The sequence below is a fragment of the Pieris brassicae genome, chromosome 4, assembly GCF_905147105.1.
Source record: "Pieris brassicae chromosome 4, ilPieBrab1.1, whole genome shotgun sequence".
Lineage (NCBI taxonomy): Eukaryota > Metazoa > Arthropoda > Insecta > Lepidoptera > Pieridae > Pieris > Pieris brassicae.
The window spans coordinates 11,386,339-11,400,815 of NC_059668.1; the positions used below are offsets into that span (position 1 = coordinate 11,386,339).

General features: G+C 42.9%; 3 protein-coding genes across 8 annotated transcripts; 1 reads left to right on the plus strand and 2 right to left on the minus strand.

Moving 5' to 3' along the window:
- Window positions 1-7,197: 7,197 nt before the first annotated feature.
- On the minus strand, window positions 7,198-9,929 carry LOC123707971 (probable G-protein coupled receptor Mth-like 1). The gene is made up of 2 exons (XM_045658340.1): window positions 8,475-9,929; window positions 7,198-8,106 (listed from the first exon to the last, which is right to left on the minus strand). Exons 1-2 carry the CDS (start codon window positions 9,539-9,541, stop codon window positions 7,437-7,439), a joined length of 1,737 nt encoding a protein of 578 aa, XP_045514296.1. The 5' UTR covers window positions 9,542-9,929; the 3' UTR covers window positions 7,198-7,436.
- LOC123707972 lies at window positions 8,098-12,604 on the plus strand. Of its 6 annotated transcripts, none has more exons than XM_045658344.1 (7): window positions 11,049-11,268; window positions 11,341-11,408; window positions 11,478-11,546; window positions 11,642-11,797; window positions 11,910-11,985; window positions 12,047-12,251; window positions 12,320-12,604. In XM_045658344.1, the coding sequence occupies exons 1-7, from the start codon at window positions 11,139-11,141 to the stop codon at window positions 12,591-12,593; spliced, it is 978 nt and encodes a 325-aa protein (XP_045514300.1). In that variant the 5' UTR covers window positions 11,049-11,138; the 3' UTR covers window positions 12,594-12,604. The 6 variants fall into 6 exon arrangements, with proteins under 6 accessions (XP_045514301.1, XP_045514300.1, XP_045514302.1 ...); XM_045658346.1 differs by having other exon boundaries at window positions 12,309-12,412; XM_045658342.1 differs by having other exon boundaries at window positions 11,910-12,251; window positions 12,309-12,604.
- An 89-nt stretch (window positions 12,605-12,693) lies between these two features.
- Window positions 12,694-13,836, minus strand: LOC123707973 (protein-tyrosine sulfotransferase). The gene is made up of 2 exons (XM_045658347.1): window positions 13,315-13,836; window positions 12,694-13,191 (listed from the first exon to the last, which is right to left on the minus strand). The coding sequence occupies exons 1-2, from the start codon at window positions 13,834-13,836 to the stop codon at window positions 12,730-12,732; spliced, it is 984 nt and encodes a 327-aa protein (XP_045514303.1). The 3' UTR covers window positions 12,694-12,729.
- Between the last annotated feature and the right edge of the window lie 641 nt (window positions 13,837-14,477).

The following is a 14,477-nucleotide window of genomic DNA, read 5'->3' on the forward strand; positions in this document are numbered from 1 at the left end:
AGCGGAAGCGGCAGCAAATCAAAAGATGTGTCTCATCAATCTCCATGTATTTATGGTAATGTAATCCTGTTTGCGTCATGTGAGGCACACGATGTTTACAAATTGCACTAATTACACCTCGCGCTATTCTGCACAAGGACCATTATGTGCTGGTTACACGCGCAATATGTTCTGAAAGTATTAGACCGCTTTTGCAATCTGAAATGCGCTCTGATCTCAAGTATCAGTTTAGTTCTAAAACACCGTTAACAGGTAACTCTGTGCTGACTCGATACAGTTTTACAGTTACTTAATGCCGCAAATAATTATTAATTCATAACGTAACACAGACATTGTTTTTGTCGTGTCTTCGTATATAACTCGGTTTTGCATGATCGGTGCCCGCGACTGTTGCACTGTGACGCGTCACGCTCTGAGCTTGCATATCTACTATGGAGACAGCCATTAGGCATTCGAGCAGATTCTTAACGTCTTGCTAACAAACTCGTATACGTCTGAAAACCTCTGGTATACGTTTTATCAACCGACAACGCATTACGATGTACGTATCTGTACCTGGTATCTGGCTTACCATGTCCATTGCCAAGACGATCCAGTTCAGTTGCTCATGAATGTAGGTTCCTAAATTAAAATCGTTTTTTTTCGTACCATGACGTCCTTCCTATAAACTAAAATGAATTGGAATCGCAACACCGAAAGAAAGAACGATTATGTTTAATTCATTAATAACATTTAGCTATTATATTTTAATATTACAAAATAATTCAATAAAATTATAAATATAAACGAAAAGTTGATTGGTGCTGTGATACTTCACACATTTTTAACGTTTTTAAAACTCCGTCAAACTTTGACATGAGCTTGGTATTTTGGTTACTTTTAAAACTTTAGTGTTACATTTATCTTAAATGTTATAGGGTAAGTAGTATTTACTATGTTTTTATTTTTTTTAATGAATACCTATATCGAAGTGGTTTCTTAAAAAAACCTATACAAGCCTTGAGTTATGAAGATGTGTTTATTGATGTAACCTTCATATTTTATTTACATAAAATGAATTACAGTCAACTTGAAAACATGAAAATTTTCAAATAAAAGGGTTAAACATGGGCATAACACATAACACAACCACTCGAAAGAGAGAGAATTCGTTAGAAATTTTACCAATGTGGGCGAAAGCTGGATTAAAATAAAATATGATATTTTAAGGAATAGTGTTTTATTGCTTTTGTTATACTATCTGCATACCTCATACATTCAATTCATTGAATATTATGAAACATAGTTTGTGATGTTGTGTAGGTACCTACACTGAAATCTTCAACTTTACGATACGTTAGGAACGAAGTCGGTATGAACTCGTGTGTTTATCAAGATTTTAGTTATACAAATTATTTCTCTTAAATATGAGGTAAGTATGTTGTGTTTTGTTACAAAATTAAAACATATCCGAGTGACTTCTTGATGTAAAGCCATACTTATAACAAAACAACTTATGACTCGTAAATCACAAGTAACTTTGATACTACAAATTTAATTTACAACAACTAATTTATTAAGTATAAATAATATTCAATGATTTATGTCGGTGTCGTCTTTAAACTGTTTATAATAAAGTAAGTAGTCCGTTATGTAATGTCACAGACTATTACCGTCACGTTCGTCGTAGCATTTATAACAGTGCTGAGTGCTCAGTGCCCATGAGCATAAAGCGTTACCGTGGTGGGAGCTCGGCAGCCACCGTTAGCTGGCGGGTTAACGCTTTGTCAACCGTTCCTGCCTTTCTTTAATCTAGTATTTTGTCAATCCTTACTAGGTCTAAGTTTTTGGGAGCGTAAGCTGTTTATTCAAATGCTAAGTTTACACTGTGCAGTTCACAATTCTTGGCCTACTCACCACTTTATATACCCAGAAATTCAGCGCAGTTTTTGCATGATTGCTAGAACTTCAGCCATACCACATGTCACATAATATATTTTGAAAATTATTTGTTAAACGAATTATTATTGCTGTATATAAATCTTGAAGGCCACGATGGGTTGGGCGAAGGCGAAAGTGTGATCGAAAGTTGCCCTTTCTTCGAGAATTAATTAATTCTTATTAATTATCCTTTAATACAAAGTTTTTGTATTAAAGGATAGACGCACGCCTTGAAGACTAAAAAGGGATCGGCTTGACAAATAATTATTTTTTAGAAACTAAATCGTTATGAGGCAGAGTAATTTATAATGAATATTCTAATAAATGCGTGGTGCGTTTGCACCTCATTAAGTAATAAATGAGTAACAAGTTGTTTAAGTAATAAGTTGGAGGACACCGGGATTTATGACCGAAATCCGACCGAAAGGCACAAAATAATATTCACAGCCTAGACCCCTCTATTGCTTTGCATGCTTTAGCTTTTTCAGTCGCTTCAGCAGCCGCTCCAGCTCTGTTGTTGGTTTCATGTAGATATTATATAATTTCGATAAGACCGAAGTCTTTAACGCTATAAGCAAATTTACATATTCCTACATCCAAATGGCATTTTAAACGATTCTAGAAGACGTTAGTTAACCTAACTCTGTGAAAGAATTGTTATCGCAAATGGAATCGAACCAACGAACCAGTTAACTGATTATCAGAACACAGAAATAAGGGCGGCCTCTATTGAAGGATAAGACATTATAAAGAGAGACCACTATAAAGTATTGTTACAATACCAACTACCTACTCACTAGAATTAGAAGTTATGACAAGATTGGTAGTTGAGAATACAAAGCTAACGACAGATAAGTGCTATCTCTTGTTCCCTAATGACCCAGATCCGAGACGTCTGCAAAGTTAAATGTATCTAATGGTACTTACGCTCTTCATTACTTATTTTCCAAGCTAAAGCTTATACGCCTACGTCCCTGTGTAACAGTATTGCACTGAATGAAACAGCTTAGAGCATAGTTCTATACTTATTGATGAGTCTGACGGCCGACAATTAAATATACGCAGAAAACAGATGTAACTGTCTGGCCTCGTATTTGAGTAAATTCGATATCGAGAAGTAAAGCAAGAGGAGGTGGTGTAACGCTACACCGCCGCGGAGGGCAGCCGGTGGCATCAGCTTACGTCTCGGGTCAAAGCAGCCATTGTAGTGTCGCGTGTACACAATGCACATACCCCACTCTCGGCCCCGGATATATCCAGGGAAACATACACTCCATTGTTTCGCAAAATGGTTCACTCACATCTTGGTACCTTTTTATGTTGTAAAATTGTAAATTGTTTTGCAATCTGTCTACCGAGATTTGTTTTAAAAGTAGCTTAGCAGGGGTAACTTGGGAATTGAATTACACACTAGAAAGGCACAGGTAGCTCTAGGGAACCAGTTTCAAAAGGTGTGGGGTGAGGAGGACGCAGGTACTTTACAGTTATACTGACCGAGCCCCGGCTCCTAGGACCGGACACACAACTATTATGGTATAACAGTCACCACGATCTCATGTAACGATTTCTCGCTGGCTTTATTTTTTACTGCATCCACATAATATGTACATGTAATTATAAATAAAAATTCAGTTGTATAGTATTTGAAAAAAAAGAACGTTTTATCGTAAAATAAGTACTCATTTTCCACAGTCCGTAGTCGCAGCTGTACTCTCGTTCAATTGAAACCTTAATAGTTACAATGTGTTTATGATACAATCGATGTAGGAACCATAAACCACATACAAATGCAATGAACGGTGAGTTAAAGTGCTTGTCCCCTCGGCACTTAGCGGCCAGTGTCGACACTCGACGCAGCTTTGAGACGAGTACCACTCGCCACTCACAATGCTTAGCGGTATTTAAAGACATTGTATTTACTTTCCACAATTTTTATTAAACTATACGACTTGTTAAAGCTATCGCGGAATACGCTTATGCTGCATCAAGAGCACACCCCACAACACAGCCGAATTAGGTATTACTACTTAGTTAAATGTATGTAGTAATATTTATTGATGTATTATTTTCTAAGTTTCGTAAACGTTTGAACCTTTTTGTATATATTATGTATTCCATCTTTGGCTATATCGTTAGTATTACTGTTTTTTTGCCTATACCTATATAACTTTAGTTAGCTGTAGGAGTACGAAATGAATATATAAATTGCGGTCTTCATAAATGTATTATAAGGCTAAATTACTTAAAGCATGCTTTGTTGTTAGGAGATTCTTGTCGAAGGATTGCATTTTGGGAGACGCGCTGTTCGCACTTACTACGTTGCGTTTTTAAATCTTATTATTTTTCAAATCGTACTATCATTGGATTGAATGCTAATAATATATTAATAAATGAGATCTTTTGGTACATACGTATGTATGTTCTTATTTTTTATCGGAATCAATTAAATGCACAACGCGAAACAGATTTGTGAGTGCCGGCTCTTACAGCGAATGTATATATAATTTTAATAAATCTGAGATTTAAAGGCCAGTCTTGGCGGTCAGTGCGCATAGAGAACACCTAAATACTTCATTCATTCATTCATTTCAGTTCTATCAAATTATCAGCCAACTACAGAAATACTTAGATCAGATTCAGTTCTAGATCACAGCATTACTAACAACAAGTGCCAGCTAACAACAGAGGCATATATCGTTATATCTTCAATATTTTTATTAATACCTTAAACCGTGTCATAATACTCAATAGGATCGTGATCAGTCAATTTGCACTTAGATAGCGAAATATCTGAAAGTAATAAAAATTCCTGCGACACCCTGGGGGGTTCCGCCGGCCTCCCATTCACCCTCACTACACTTATACATTATTTTATGAATCACAATATCAAATTAGGAAATAGTTAATACTCCTCTTAAACGCACAAACCGTTTTCTCTGCATCACATTCCTCGACTCGGTGTTGACGTGTGGCCAGTTGTAGCAACTTCCGCGTCGCCCGATTGCAACGAGTATATCGTTTACCCTAATTATGTAAATATAGAGGTATATACTAAAAAGCGACTTTACGTGACTGTATGCTAACATTCCGCATGAACGGCTGCATATTTAATTTAGCTATTGTTCAATATAACAAACAACTTTGCAACAGCCATGCTTGTTTTCACTTCGCATTTAAATCCTTAATCCCAACGCACATTAGAAAATTTATTTAGATACGGATTAATATTGTGTTTTTAAAAACAAATGGATGCTAGCTTCTTTTGGTGATGGAGTGGCCAACACTACAGAGTACAAAACCGCATGTGACGTGTGATAGTAATCAATAAAATACGTTTTCTGTTGAAATAAAACAATAGCGATATCAATATAGGTCTTGCGATAATACTCAAATATATTATGACAATATTGACGCAACCGAGCTCTTCCCTCGAGCCATTATTTAAATGAATATCATCGTTAACAATAATTAAACAAGTAGAACAGATAAGACCAAGACATTCACCGCTCACGTATCGCACTCGGCTAAGTCAATGTTGCATCTGCGCTCGGCCTCGTTGCAAAGATTTACTTTTAAAACGGTTCACGCACAAATCGCCATTGTTATTTCTATTTATATATTATACACTTCCTTCATAGCATTCGGGAAACCATTAATCAACAATTGCGAGGAATGAGTATTAAGCGAAAACATCACACAATACAGGGCAATTTTGTAGATGTTCGATTACTGTTAGGTACGAGGAGCGAACTCAAATTCGAAAGTTGCGTTTTCCGTACTCGACGTTCGTTGCTTTAGGCATATGGGAGAAACGATTGTTATGTCAGAGAATGTAGTTTGATAAAGCATAGTGAATGTTATGTCGGTCGCGGTCGTTCCCCGAGACCGGGCTCGAGCAGCTGCCACACAACCGGTTTGCCTCTACAATTCACATATCTTTTGCCATTGCTAAATGCGAAATGGGACACGATGCGATATAATAATGCAGAAAATTAATGTACGACCTTCACGGGGCATATGGAGCAGTGAACCTATCACAATTGTAATGCTGTTGGCGCGCTTCGTGCTCTGCTTCATGGGATTATTCAATAGTTGACCTCTGACGCTGGGTCATCGGCACAAATCACGATTTTATTGATAAGAGGTATCTGTAGTTGATTACCAGAATAAATAGAAACTGAGAGACGGAGATCTTCTAATCGTAAATAGCAATCAACACAGAAAATCGGCGTAAAAAACAATAATGGCGAAATTCAAAAAAAGGTTCCAAACTGCACAATTTGGACACGGGACGAATCTAAAAACAACCCCTTTTTAGTTTACTACAAATACACACTGAATGCTTTGTGTCGGTTTCCAAATGAAAACAGTAACAACGAATGCTTTGTCTAATTGAAGTATTAGTTCCATGATACTATGGAAGCATCATGAAGCCTGATCGTCACGAGTGTCCACAATTATTACGCAAATATTAATATTAGACCTTATTTCAATAATGGATCTTTAGGAGAGATTCATATATGAAAGGAAAATGTAAAAAAACCACATGACAAAGATTGTTGTTACTATATTACGACACAAAAGTGATAAAAAAATAAATTTGCCTAAATGTACGCGCCGAAACAAGACTTTTTAAGTACAAACGTGTGGGGATAAACGTGGTCGTAAAATGTAAATCATTAGCATGGACAACAAAAACGTTAGTATTTCTTGCGTTCACTAACAGTACATATCATTTTGCAATGATATCGATACAGGACTGTTGTAGGAAAACCGAAATCGATACGCGACCTTCGCTGACTCACCCCGTCATTAACGACTCGCGCGCATTCTTCTGCTTCGATAAAGACGGATATACGGATTCCGTAAAACAGTCCTAATGAATACTTGATGTTTGCTTTGTTAAATTTATATTATGATGAGTTTGGTAATGTAATCCTAAGTTATCTTTAGCCGTGAAATCACATCGAACAACCCAGTGAGTACTGACCGCGTGTAAGATAAAAGATTTAAACGCGCTCATGCAAACGGTCAGCCACGCAACAGTCATGTAAAGGTCGAAACGTTTTTTGACGAATCTTGTAAGTTGTACGAGAACCGGTGTCCCGCTTTCTCATGTATGCAGAATCTACATACTAGCGGCACGGCACCTGTTTACGTAATATCGGAAAATTGGTGTGAATATACTTTCTTTGCGTAAGAATTCTCGGACCTCTGCTCAGCAGCTATGGTAGAGGACTCGAGAACAAGGACACGAGGACAACTAAAACTAAGTGATGATACTTCGAATCTCACAATCATTTTATTTTTCAGCCAATCGAATGGGCTAAACGTCATCAGTTTCACTGTATAAATTAACACAGACATACAAAATTAAAACAATATGATACAAATATAGTATACCTTTAACACTAATTTAATTACACAATGTATTTATATGTACGTATGTACAGCCTCGTTCGGTTCGGTCTCGAGCGGACCGGAGTCATTTACAGATCACGGGTAATACTAAGTTATTAACAGACCGTCTCCATGGGCAGGCGCTGGGCGGGCGGCTGCGCGGGCGGTGGGGCGGCCGTCGTGTGCGTGAGTGATTCGCCGCACGAAGGCAGGTGCGACGACGAAGTGGCGCCGTGCTGCGAGGGTCGCGCGCAGCAAGCGGCTGCAGCGCGCTTCAAGGCGGCCCATGCGTGCGGCTGGCAGCCTACTACCAAGAAGATGAACACGCCTTGCAGGGCGTTGAGCAGGTCGGTGGCGTACCACACGTACTCGGGCCCGCCTGCCGCCCACGACACCACGTCGGCGCCCCACGTCACACCCATCACCACCACCAACTTCGCGCACACGCGGCCCAGCGCCGCCCGCTCCGAAGTCGACTTGACTTCGTCGCGCCGCCAAAGGCCGCAAGTTAGCTGACGGGTCGTCGACACGAAGAGTGCGAGATTGACGAGGAGCAGCACGCCAACGGGCCCGAAGAAGTACACCAAAATCTCCATATCACCGTAGAACCAGCAGCGCTGCACGGCGAAGCGTGGGCGCAGGAGATGCGGGGCGGCGGAGGGCGGCAAACGGTCCAGAAGGAGCGCCGCGCCCGCCAGCAGCAGCGGCCCGCCCCACGCGTATACCATGTACACGCGTAGCCGCACAGTCTCCTGCCCGCGTTCCAACGACGTCGGCCGGAAGTCTCTGCGGCAAGAAACTTTCTCGTTACTTCATGAATTTGAGTGAGCAAAATCCATGGAACGAAGCAAATGACGTTCATAGAAAGCTAACTCTAGCAGTAGTATGTATTTCTAATAAACTGAACTGTGGCTTTCAATGTGAATTAAATTAATTGACAATATATTGTCTTCTTTATATATATAAATTCGCCGCTTCGTAATTGCACCTATATTTAGTTCGCGGGTATAATATAAATAAATACTGGAAATAAATAAATACGTGGTGTAAAAAAATATATTTGTTTGATTACGCTTTCAATTAAAAATATTTACGTTTCAAGATCTAAATGCTGTTCATACTCGATGATTATATTAAAGAAAATAATGACTCACCGGAAAGTCCACCAAATGTTAAAGCACATGGTGTTCAGCCAAAAGAAGGCAGAGAGGAAAAGGAAATGCATAGCGACAGCGAGCGCACGACAGAGCGGCGTCGGCACTGCGTCCCCTACGAGCTGTGTGGCTGCCAGTAGGGCGTCGCCCAACATTAGCACGGCCACGTAGTAAGTCTGGCAGCGCCAGTGTAGAGCGTGATGTGCTGCGGGCAATGCAAATCCTGCCGCGAGTGTGGCCGCGAGGAACGCTGCGCCCACTGCCAACCCCGCACCGTACAGCGCGTGCCGAGCTGCCCGCACGGGACGTAAAGCGCGGGCAGCGCTCTCACACGCCAGCACGCGCACGCTATTCTCTCCGCGTACGCTTTCTGCGCACCATGCACCGCTTGCCAGCTTACCGCCGGGCAACTCTAGCGCCCCGTTTGGGGTCAATTTAGCTGCACCGAGAGCACCCGCCACTGCATATTCGCCACCTTCGCACGAAGGCCATCCCCCGACAGAAACGCTGCCGTTCCACGCTCTTCGTAACTCGTCGAGCGCTGCCGAAGCAAGCGTATCATCTTCGATGCAGCGAGCACCATCTAAAGCGCGCCCTTCAGCGCAGCACTTGGCTACGCCGCCGTCTTCCACCTCATCGGCGCACACGAGAGCGGCTCCCGACTCGGCGCAATAACGCTGCGGTGGAATGGCCCCGGTAGCCCCACGAAGCAGCAGAGACGCATTATTAGCGAGCAATGCGTATGGTGCCGCATGTTCTAGAACCACACGCAGTTCGGGGCATTCGGGCACTATTGCTTCTGAGAGTCGCCAGTGTTGAGGCAGACGACCGCGCTCGAGAAACGCACCGCGCGCGGGCGCATACACAAGCGGAGCCCAGGGTGGCGGGTTTTCCCTTGATTCGCAGGCTGCGAGGAGGCCAGCCGCCGATACACGGGACCCCCGCAACAGATCTGACGGTAGCGCGTGACCTGGCGGGCAACAGCGAGGTACAGCAAGCGGTGCGGGCCGAACACTCTCTGAAGCGGCCCACCACAGCATGAGCGAAGCAAACACCCGTACCAACATGTCGCGACTCAACGTCCGCACTTTCACATTCACCACCACCGCCGGCGACACTAAATTAACATGTTTTAAACGACCAGAGTTTCCTATTCACACTATTTAAGCTCTTTTAAGGTTCTATGCAATGGGACCTGACACATTAACATAAACATATTTCGCTCGTCGTTCGAGTAAATAACACGTGAGAACAGAGTTTTGTGTAAAATTAACGCGAACTCTCAACACGGCGATCAAAGCGTTACTAACGCAGGTTAGTACTCGCCTTGGTAATCATACAGTGTTAACCCCAGTCCTCACTCCTCGAGTCATTGTCGGCACTTGACAATGACATCGCGAACATTTGACAGTTGACAGTGACAAATATACTTTTTCTGCAGATTAATATGTAAATTGGTAACTATTGTTGTATCTATCGCCTTTATAATGTACCGTGATATTTCTTCTTTACTAATAATTAATTTTCAATATTTTTGAATGTACAACTCTATCAGTAGGAATAAATTCTTTACAATATTTCAATAAAAATAATTGTTTGTATCTGTAATCCTATTGTTCGTTTAGCAATAAGCCCTAATCAGAAGCAAATAGAAAAAAAAAATGTTTTCTGGATTGTTTGTAATAACAAAAGTTATATATTTTGTCGTATTCAGTTGTATAAATAGGCATTATGCCTAGTCGATAAATCATTAGCAGTAATTGTCATATATATATATATATATACACGATACATATATGCAACTATACGAAAGGATATGTATATTAATTGGTTAAGCACGCCTTTCTCAACCGTGAGGTCGTTAAGCTCCCGATTATTGACAAATAGGCAAAAAAAAATGTAATATAACGATTCTAAATAATTTATACAAATATTCTCAAGAGGTGAAGTTTGCGAGGTTTTGAAATTCAAACTCCTGTTAGAAATCCACGTTATTCTTCTCGTTTTATTAGCAAAAGGCCTTAAAGGTGACCCTAATAAATAAATAAGAAACCGTTTATCGTAATCATATTTGTTGTTAAGCTGTTAAAAAGTACGATATATACACTAGCCGTAGATGAAACCTGGACCAAAGACCACTTAAAATGTACATATTCCTTTTATGATTATTATTATTTTGTTTGTTTCAATAGTAATAAATATTATGTTAAATTCTAAAGGACCAAAAACCAAACATATAGTAGAAGTAAAAATTGCCCATAACCAACGAGCGTGTATGGTAAATGTCTTATCTCTCGCTTCGTCCAAAGTGGAGGTTATGTCAGGAAGTATCTAGTGGAGATCAGTGGTCTCTGCCTAACCCTTCGGGAAAAAGCCTATCGCCTATATCACGCCAATAAATAAACAAAATATTTGTCTTTAAATAATTTGTTATTCCCGAAACTGTTTGCAAAACTTGACATTTACATAAATCCTAATTCAACATATTTAACTTTGAAGAATTAAATTTAAACATATTTAACATGAACAGTTAAAGGCGATGTAGCTTCTGGGTCTCTAGAGACGGCAGTCATATTCGATATTGTCTATGATATTGTACAACGGTTTACGTCATTACCGTCGGATACATTTTATTTTTCTAATTAATGCTAATCAAAGTTCATAATGCGGAAATCTATTGGTTTGCTGGAAAAACCGAGACAAGAACATAATTTTGAAATGTCGCCTTGGAAATTATCTATGCACCCAAATTGTATGAATAGAGGTGTGGAGGCAAAAGCGAACAACGTCCTCGGTATGGTATATGCTTTAGATGTGAATTATTGTTGTATGTTTTTTGCTTTAACCTTTGCTAATGACAAAACAGACGAGGACAGCGAGGCGCCGAGTCGTTCGCCCCCCGCAACTGACCTCTCCTCCGCTTCATACGTGCAGGTAAGACTTTCCTCTATTGCTTAAATCCCTTACAGCACTCCTAGTATTTATAATATGGATTTGTCTCAGGTCGTCGTGCAGAAGCAAAGACGTGGTCCCTGTCGTTCGCCATCGAGATTGGACGGCGCGCCGTCGGCCGTTAGTTCTATTCGCTTACGTCTCAAGGATTATTTTTAATATAAGATTAAAGTCGGAGAAACACATAGGAAAACAGAAATGGGAAATTCCCGCAGGTGCAGCAGATGACACAAGCGTCGGAGGGAGAGACGGGCGCGCGGCTAGCGGCGGCGGCGGCGCACTGCCCTGGCCTCAGAGCGCTGTTGCAACTGCCTCCCGGCGCAAAAGCTGCCGGCGCAGACGCTCCGTCTGGCCATGGCCCTATTCGCGCGGTTAGTTTTACCCATTGCCAATCTGCTATTGCAGCAATGTGTGAGGGATCTCGGATCGCAATCTATTCTGTCTTCGTTTCCATTCTCACTCATTCTCATTTTACGTCACCAGAAAAACACCGAATGCGGTGTATGGAAGAAGCTGGGCGACGTCGCCGCCGGCAAGGAGACTTCGTGTGGAGTGGACGGTGAGTCTGGTTTGGCGACCGAAGTGGGGTTAGGCGGTAAACTGAGGCGTGTGGTGTGCAGGGCCAGCACGCGTGGCGCTCTTCCGACTGGAAAGGGGCGAGGTATTGAGCGCGGTTCGCAGCTGGGATCCGGCGGGTCGGGGCTCCCGCGTCGAGCGCCTAGCGCGTCAGCTAGCCGCACCCGCCGTCGACCTGCTGGACGAACTGCTCGCGCTGTTGCGAATCCTCTTCACCCTGCCCGTGCACGTCATCCTCAGGGTTGGAAGGTATATAGATTAAGAGCGTTCGACCGTCGACGTGTCGCAAACATCATTAAAAACAAGTTTTCTGACAGATGCACCCTATCTACGTCCGTGTGGGCGGCGAGCGGCGCGCTGCAGGCGTTGGCAGACGAGGTGCTGACTCCGACGCTGGCGCTGAGCTTCAACGCCCTGGCCAGGCCTCCGTTAGTGCTGGCGACGCACTTCGCGCTAGCGCTGCGTGATGCTATGCGCCCGCTGTGGCTGGCGTTCGCCGACGCCCTGGAGCCGCTTAATCGCGTGTTAACCGGCTTCCACCTCGTCCACATCGAGAGGGCTTCCCACCGTCCTCAGCTGCAACACGTCTGACGGCCGGGCCTCGACCTCTCTCTACAGCCGGTTTCGTAAAGGTCGAATTGACGGCGTCCCGGGCAAACGGGGGGAAGGAGGGGAGGTAAAACGACACAAGGGGAATCGAAAACGAAATATATTAAAAGTAAACGGTTCACGGTGGCTGCGTGCGTTTGTCGTCGGGTAGGCCTGGCAGCGAAGCGTAGCGTGGCGGGTTGGCCCAAGGGTCGTAGCCGAGCACGGAGAGCATGGGCGCCAGGTCAGCCATGTCGGCACGCACGTCGGGCGGGAGTGCGCCCACCCACTTGTCGAGCGCGTCCAGGTTGACAGGTCGAACGACCTGGTCTGAGGAGCGCTCCACGTTGGACAGTGCTACTCCGCCCGGCCGGTTGATGTAGCGTTCGTGGTGGAGCACAGCTTCGCTCCACGGTAGCTCTAAGAAGGTCAGCACGGCGCGCAGCGTGGTCTCCGGCGCCAGCACTAGCGCTTCGTAGCGCACGAGCAAACAACGAGCCGGGCCCAAAGACTTGCACTGTTGGTACATGAGCTCCACCGCGTGGTTCCACTTGGTCAGACACTGGCGGTAGCTCGTCAGGTCGAAGCCCGTTATCGTCACCTGTACCGAGAAACGCATCTACATCAAACAAGCCAAGGTGTATGAATTTTATTTCAAGTGTCAATAATATTAATTTACTATATGTTAAAAAAGTAATTTTAAATATTGTCAAAGACCACTAACCTTTCTAGTAATGATGGAATGTACTGTGGCCCGACCGTCACGGACCATGAATACAAACTTAGCATTGGGAAACAGTTCTAACACATAAGTGCCCATCTTCAAGACTAGTGGATCTTTGTTGCAAAGGCGAGGGGCTGGATCGCCGTGGCCCACGATAACCTCGAGGCAAAAGGCAGCGATAGCGTTGTCCAGCACCGCCTTGGACACGCCGGCCTGTTCTAGACGCACGCTCTCTCGCTGCGATTTAACCCAATGCTGGCGCATTTGTAGGATACGGGGCACCACGCGAGTCTCTTGCCCGCAGCGCACGTCTGGATGCGCGTCCAGCATCGCGCGCATCAGCGTCGTGCCGGAGCGCGGTACTCCACCGATGAAAATGAGTGGCAGCTCTCGACCCTCCACCGGCGCTCCGGCAGTACGTCTCGCTACCTCAGGTCCGCTGCGCCACGCTCGCAGGAGTAGTGTGCCCGCCGCGACCAAGACCAGCGCCGCCAACGCCCGCCCGCGCCCCCCGCGCCACATCGCACCTGCCCCATTCCAAATTAATCATTTAATTTTAGTTAACTTGATGTACTCCCTGGGCAGTGTTTTATTTTTGCTTCATGTGAGATATTAAAAATTTATTTGTAAATCTTTCTGTAGATATTAATCATTTATTTTTAAATCGAAATTAAATGTATCCTTATTAAATACTCAAATACTTAGTTATTGCCTCATATCTACAGTGCTTCGGAGATGTTCACCCAAACAAATGATTTCTGGACACAACAAACAAATTATTAGAATTAAAAACAGGATCTCTTGTTGAGGGGAATATTCAGTATCTGAATACTCAGTATGGGGGGGATGACCTGTCTTTGCCTAACATGAGGCATTTTGTATGTACACTTGTTGGTTCCGATAGACTGGTGTATGATAAACTTTTTCATGAGTTTTGTTTAGCTTTTTAGTAGCTAGTCTGAAAGTTTATACTAACATAATGATGGATTACTATTTCTGAACAATAAATTGTCATTCATGTGACCAATTAGTCAATAATAGTTATATCAATATTGAAATATTTGTTTCTACACAAAAAGATCAGGTTGATCAGGTTTTTCAGTTTTTCTTGGTACACACAATATCTATATGTAGTTGTTGTTTTATGAGTTGTTTAAGCATTA

What these genes read in the sequence shown, in the direction of transcription:
- LOC123707971 (XM_045658340.1), bottom strand. Translation starts at nt 9,541, where the DNA reads ATGTTGGTACGGGTGTTTGCTTCGCTCATGCTGTGGTGGGCCGCTTCA. An exon ending in AACATTTGGTGGACTTTCCG is followed by an intron (nt 8,107 to 8,474) that starts GTGAGTCATTAT and finishes TTCTTGCCGCAG; the next exon opens with AGACTTCCGGCCGACGTCGT.
- LOC123707972 (XM_045658341.1), top strand. Translation starts at nt 11,139, where the DNA reads ATGCGGAAATCTATTGGTTTGCTGGAAAAACCGAGACAAGAACATAAT. An exon ending in AAAAGCGAACAACGTCCTCG is followed by an intron (nt 11,269 to 11,340) that starts GTATGGTATATG and finishes ATGACAAAACAG; the next exon opens with ACGAGGACAGCGAGGCGCCG. An exon ending in GCCATGGCCCTATTCGCGCG is followed by an intron (nt 11,798 to 11,909) that starts GTTAGTTTTACC and finishes TTACGTCACCAG; the next exon opens with AAAAACACCGAATGCGGTGT.
- LOC123707973 (XM_045658347.1), bottom strand. Translation starts at nt 13,836, where the DNA reads ATGTGGCGCGGGGGGCGCGGGCGGGCGTTGGCGGCGCTGGTCTTGGTC. An exon ending in ATTCCATCATTACTAGAAAG is followed by an intron (nt 13,192 to 13,314) that starts GTTAGTGGTCTT and finishes TTCTCGGTACAG; the next exon opens with GTGACGATAACGGGCTTCGA.